This window comes from Rhododendron vialii, chromosome 2a (assembly GCF_030253575.1).
Source record: "Rhododendron vialii isolate Sample 1 chromosome 2a, ASM3025357v1".
In the NCBI taxonomy this organism is placed as follows: Eukaryota; Viridiplantae; Streptophyta; class Magnoliopsida; order Ericales; family Ericaceae; genus Rhododendron; species Rhododendron vialii.
The window spans coordinates 2,923,101-2,929,622 of NC_080558.1; the positions used below are offsets into that span (position 1 = coordinate 2,923,101).

General features: G+C 41.3%; 1 protein-coding gene across 1 annotated transcript; it reads right to left on the reverse strand.

Moving 5' to 3' along the window:
• Nucleotides 1-367: 367 nt before the first annotated feature.
• Nucleotides 368-5,142, reverse strand: LOC131316744 (protein IQ-DOMAIN 19). Its single transcript, XM_058346175.1, has 4 exons — nt 4,457-5,142; nt 2,662-2,907; nt 1,091-1,771; nt 368-804 (listed from the first exon to the last, which is right to left on the reverse strand). The coding sequence occupies exons 1-4, from the start codon at nt 4,940-4,942 to the stop codon at nt 784-786; spliced, it is 1,434 nt and encodes a 477-aa protein (XP_058202158.1). The 5' UTR covers nt 4,943-5,142; the 3' UTR covers nt 368-783.
• Between the last annotated feature and the right edge of the window lie 1,380 nt (nt 5,143-6,522).

Genomic DNA, 6,522 nt, shown 5'->3' on the forward strand with positions numbered 1-6,522 from the left:
CGTGATAATTGGGTTTGACCCAGCCCCTTCATTATGATGACTGCCATTGCTCATAGACCGTGAAAGATCGATATTGGATTGACAAGAACGAGGTCCATGTTATGTGTTTCAGCTAAGGAGGGCTGGTTTGGCTAAAAACATAAGTCTTGAATGAGAGAAAGTTTCAGTGCAACGGTTAGCAGTAACACCTCTCCCATGATGTGTAGGCCCCACATCATGTGAGAGGGCATTACAGCTAACCGTTGCATTGGATTTTTTTGCCTGAATGAGAACGTTTTCTGTGTCTGCTTGAGCCTTTTCTTTCATATTACAACTGAAATCTTTTAAACCACAAAAGAAATAAATCTCAAGACAATGTCACTCAAGATGACAATAACTAGCACCCATGTCCGATTAACTTGCAACAATCACGACAAAAGCAAAAGCGAATATCAGACGAGAATTGCTTTACACTGTTAAAAAGATCAGTAACAATGACAGCACAATCAACACACCAACAAGGAAAAAACAGGACTGTATGAACAAATGCAGAAGGATTAAGCTCCATAGTTATTACCATGTCACTGTCTTGCACATTCTTGTGAAGCATATTGACAATCTGCCGATTACAAAACTCATCCGATGAGGTTAATCTCAAGCATTACAAAGTGGATATCGATAACTAGCTTTACTGCGTAGGACCCCTCAACCCCCAACCGTTGATCCGTTGTCTAGCCTCTGACATTGCTTCCAGTTGCTCCACACAAAACATGTAGTCAGCAGTGGTATGGTACGAAATCAATTTCAGTACCTATTTCCATTGACCTGCATTGGCAAAATTCAGTATATAATGCAAGTAGATATGATTCCTGTCCCATAGAAGCAGAAAAGCTATACAGAACAATGTTGCTGGATTATAGCGCCACCCACATCACTTTAAAACAAAAACTAAGGAAAACCATCTAAATGTTGTTTCTTATGGATAGAAATGTCACTGCCACATCGTTCTCGTGCCAGATTGTATAACAAAATTCCATAAGGATATCATTTTTTCCATATCATCTGTGTTACTTCAATTGAATTCTAGTGAACTTCAAAAAGATTTACTCACATCGAATCCAACAAGAGATCTGCAGTAAGCATTCGTTTGAACGGTTTGAATGGTACTGGTTGATCCACATTCGCTGTCCTTCAGCGAGACACACGACCGGTCAAGCTTGACAACCGACCACGGGTAATGGAAGTTGGGTGCGGCGGACCCCACGTGAGATGAAGACCTCTGCATCCTCACCGCCTTTGGCACGTTCCTTCCTTCCAAAGACACCCTCCGCCTGCTCGGCTGTCGATCGTACCCCTCCGGCCGTGACTTGGGCGCGCTCTGTGACCGCGCCTTAGCTCGCGACGACTCGGTGTTTGCCATGTAACTTGGAAAAAACGGGTGATCATTGTATAGGGAATCTGCATATTCACTGGGTTTGGACATAGCAGAGTAGTATTGAGGACTACTTAGGGCCGTGCCGAAGGAGTAGTCCTCAAAATGGCTGCTCAGGGCTCTTGGGCTGGTTTCCGTTAGGGCTGCCGACGGGGATGGTGATATGTCGCGGTGGTTGTTGTGGCTTGAGTAGGGGCGGTTCGGGGCGGAGTGAGTGGAGAAACGGTGGTCGAACCGATCGGCTTGTGGGTGGAATGAGTGTGAGCTTGAGTAGCTGTTTCTGCTCTTTGTGCTGCCCTTCGATTCTCCTAGATCCATTTCCACTATCTTGATGTTCTCCTCCATTCCCCTGTCCATTTCCTGCATACACATTCAGAATCACTGTTTAGGAAATTCATCAACGCCTTCTTACCTGCCAACCCCATTTCACATGAATCTCTACAGTCTGTTTGTTGTTGGACTGCAGAGTGCCGTTCGCGTGATCCTAGTTGTCGAAAAGTGTTTTAACAGTCCAGATTTTAAAAAATGGCAGGAGGCCTTTCTACAGTCCAACTGAAGAGAAGCCGGGTCCTTTCACATCTTCCAGCAATTCCCAACCTCCACAAGTCTAATTCTGAAATAATACCTTGGAGAATTGATTATATTCTTCAAGTAATGGCTAATTCTGCATTTGGATAATTTCTGTCACTAAAATCAACTCAACCGGCTTTTGGTTCAATTACTTAGGATCAGCCACATTTATCCATTTCCTCCCATTGTGTCACAGAGTGCAACAAAAAAAAATTCTGATAACTCAAATGTGCGGGCCAACTTACGAAACTCATTTCATGTCTTCCACTGTACAAGGGAGTAAATGCGTTAAAAGTTAATTTATCAATGCATCTTCTATTGTAGAAAGGTGTTCAAAAGGTCATAATGCCAACCCCATTGCACAAATCAATCCCCAACATATTCTAGTAGGCGACAGAGATCTACAAACATAAACAGAAGGAAACTTCTTTTAGGATTTACATTAGAATGCGTATTACTCTTATTTCTCGAGCTATGGCAGATTCGGCATTGGGTGATTCATGTCACTCAATTCAAGAACTCGTCGTCTCAATTACTTGAGAATGACTACATGGATCTGTTTCCCCCAACCGCATTATAAACTTACAAAAACTTTCAACTTTCTCGAGTAGAAATTTATTGAACAAGAATTTTTTTTTAATTTTTTTTTCAGAAGACCACAACAGGGAAATGAGACTTACATTATAAGGGAGCCTGAACCTATTGTCTGGTGCAGGTTTTCTGTAGTTTAGTTGTTTCTGATAAGGATTATCGTTAGGGTTAAATTCTTCAGACATTCTGATCCTCTGAGCTCGAGCCCTGGCTTGAACCGTCACCAATGCCTGCATGCACCGGAGGGTAGCCGTGGCCTGTTTCCTCACTAGGTGACCCCTCACCAACGCCTGCAACTTCACTAGCCCTTTCAATGCACATAGTGCTTTCCTTGCCTGAAAAAATTAGAACCACTTGAAAAGTTCAGAAATCACAGATGACTCTTGGCATTCAACTAAATAGAGATTTTTCGAAAAAGGTAATCGAAGGAAAAAAAAAAATTGAATTTGTAATATTTGCCCTTGGACCCGGAACAAAATAGAAAATTGTAAATTGAAGACTATATCCTTGGATCTTCTCATGTGACGATCTGTCGTGTGTGGTCCCTCATGTAATGCCCAATGAGATCCCCCACAATTCAATCGAACAATTCGAGCTGGTCATTTTGTAAGCCCTCCAAATGCTCATCATTTAGGATAAAAATCACGTTGATCAAATATTGATACCCGTCAATGAAACATAAGTCAACCACTCATCATATGAACACATCATGTCCTACAAAATAAATGACTTGAATTTCCAAATGAATTTAGAAGAACTTGATTCCCACCCCATACATTATCAACGGATCCTCTCATCCATACTCCAACACATTAATATTCATAAAAAAAAAAAATAATGGAATTAATTAATAGGGCTGTTAAACAAAATGCTACTCATGCCAAGATGCTTCTTTTGGCTAGTTAAAACTTGTTTGAACACATGATTCAATCTCGACAAGTTTTCCAACCAAGCTTGAACAACTAGTATTTGCCTCATATGGTATTGGTAGAAAAAACCCGCATCCTTTTCAAGCTCATTTCATCAGCTCGAACGATAAAATGTCAAAATCCAACAACTGGCCACCAATTCTTAAGGGTTTGGATTCTCTCCGGTTCATTTCATCAGGTGTGAGCGTTTAGTAACTAACGAAAAATGTATCCCCTAATCACATCAAATGATATTTGATCACCATGAATTTTTGCATCGCTAATGCTTTTTCGATATGCTCTACAAGATAAAGGATTCCGACCATCGTAACAAGCCGGGGACGCTCAAAAGTCCAACGACAGCATGATCCGGAGAGGAGCTGGTTCCAATGTTTAAATTATTAGTTTTTCAAGTCACACTTCACTCCTCATTTACTCGGGCCGGACTCTTATGCACTTAAGTCGACGTCGGCATTTAATAACCCTGAATATGTGCAAAATATTGGGAGTAGTTTTTTTTTTTTTTTTCCTCAAGGAAAATATATATATTTCAACTTAGGCCTGTTCCTCTAAGAAAAATATATATTTCTTAAATAAGTATCTCTTTTTTTTAATTAAAAATGATGTATCGTGTAAGAATAATTTATTTCATAAAATAGAAAATAAGTACTTCAAAAATAAAAAATTTAGTAGATCGGAGCCTTATATATGATCTTGGATTCTAGGCATTAAAGCAATTGAAAAACCAATGCTAATGGTTGGCTTGCTGGTTAAAGTATGGGGCTTATGATTTTGTTTTCAAGGTTTCATGTTCGAATCAACTCTTTGGGAATAGGTCGGCACGAAAAAGCTTTGTTTCAGTTTTAATTGGGTGTTGTTTGGTAAATGATAAACTTTACTATTCTCAATTAATCGAGGCGCCCGTAAAGTGAATTATAAAGAAAACAATTTGGAAAACCACGTAGTCGTCACATACCAAATAAGAACGGAAAACAGATTGGATCTTCACAGCCGCCGCCTCTTCCACAGCACTAGCCCTCCCGGCCGCCACGGACGTCAACCGGATCACGGCGGCAGCGGCCTGCGCCGCCGCCACGGCCGCATCCGCAGCCGCAGCAGTCGCCGCTGCCATTGCCAATGCGTGCCTCTTCTGGTCATTCTCCAATTCTACCGCCGACGCCCCCGCCGCCCCCGCCGCCCCTGTCCCCGCCGACGGCGGCGGCGTGGCCGGAATCGCGGCGGCCTCCGCGCAGCTCAAATCCTTCGGACAATTCGTCGCGGAAGACCTGCGGAAGCTCCACCGCCGCTTCTCCCTAGGCGTGGACGGCGGGATCGTGATCGGCGTCGTCGCCGGGTTGTCGGTGATGACCGAATTTGGGTTGTTGATCGATTTCTTGTCCTTTTGATCCCTCTCTTTTTTCCCCGTCAGGAAGCTTCGAATCCACTTGCTTGTTTTTCCCATCTCTTTCACTTTGTAGTAGTAATTCTCTAAGCTCTCATTGGCTCAAATGCGAACAGGGTATAGGAGAGATGTAAACAACACTTTGATATGGAGATGGGAATCAGTCTTTTGTCTCTCCTCTCTCTCTCTACTCTCTCTCTCTCCTCTGTCTCTCTCTCTTTCTAGATGTCTGTCTCTGTCCAGATCTTTTATCTCTCTGGATGATACGTAGCTTTCGACTGAAACAACATTATAAAAGGTGATTTTACTAGTGAAAACAGGACGTGATAGCTAGCTTTGTTTTCTCTGACAGAGTGATTTCACCAGCTTTTAACTCAATTATGGCGTTATTATGGTGTTTAGGCCACGTTCGGTTACTCCAACAGTAGGTTTATTCCTGGGATTAACTATTGGGTTAAGTACCCAAGATTCTCTACCGCGATCATACGATGATTCCTCGTGTGATTCTTCATTTGTTTCACTTGACGATCCGAGTCGTTCATTTTATGGATTTAAATTTGCTACATGCCATATAATTAAATAATCAAGTTGATCACATATTGAACGGTCCAGTTGTCAAACAAAACTATGGCATGCCCAATTTTGGTACCATTCAATATCGCTCTGGGTTTTCATGGTAGTTTTTAATGCACACGCATTGGGAAATGATATTAACACTCTAAAAATTGATGTAGGCACTCCAAAAAATAAAGAAAAGTGACTTTGAAGTTACACTGATTTTGAAGTGCTTGCATCAATTTTTAGAGTGCCAATATCATTTTTCCACGCATTATGTGGGTTACTTTTTAGAGTGTTGTTCAAGTTTTAAAAATTCAGGATTATCGTACTTTTCTAAATATAATTATAGTATTTATTTACTTCTGAATCCATCTAATCGAGATGAACCGATCGAGAAGAAAAGGTTACAAAAAAGTAAGTAAACTGAAACTGGAGTAAAAAACATCTTACAAATGGTACTATTTCAGGAAAAAAATAATCAGAATTTTTAGACATTTCTTCCATTTTGTGAACGTCTTCCCAATAAAAGACAGAAGGAGCAGATTCCTTTGATCACTGTTTTACCCATTTCGCCCTTTGGAACCACTGATTTGTGATGCGCTGACCAGGGGTGTTTTGGTCATTCTGTAATATTTGAGGTTATATATTTTTTGGGGATGGGGGTTGGATCGGGTATCAGAAACCACGTGAGATTTACTCCAAGGAAAGGAACATGCAGATTCCTTATAAAATACTCCATGTCAGGTTTTGGGATGTCCCACATCTCATCAGGCAGTAGAAGCTGAGCTAGGGGTCTATCCAAGTCCAATTGGGAACCCCGACAATTATAGTGGGCCCAAATACTAGGGTAGGAGGCCCTATGGATATAGGAACACTGTCGAATCCGTTCAATGTATGTGAGCCGGTCAATATGCATTCAACGGCTTTTTTACACAAATTATAGTCGGAGTTGTGTTTTAAAATTATTTGTGCATCGATACTCGTTAACTAATGTCTTGTCAATGAGTAGAGCTAAATTGAGAACCAGACTTTGGGTACTGATGGCTTTGTGGACCCCCATTTTAGGTTGAACACGAATGATT

What these genes read in the sequence shown, in the direction of transcription:
- LOC131316744 (XM_058346175.1), bottom strand. Translation starts at nt 4,942, where the DNA reads ATGGGAAAAACAAGCAAGTGGATTCGAAGCTTCCTGACGGGGAAAAAA. An exon ending in CTGTTTTCCGTTCTTATTTG is followed by an intron (nt 2,908 to 4,456) that starts GTATGTGACGAC and finishes TAATTTTTTCAG; the next exon opens with GCAAGGAAAGCACTATGTGC. An exon ending in GATCTCTTGTTGGATTCGAT is followed by an intron (nt 805 to 1,090) that starts GTGAGTAAATCT and finishes TTGCCAATGCAG; the next exon opens with GTCAATGGAAATAGGTACTG.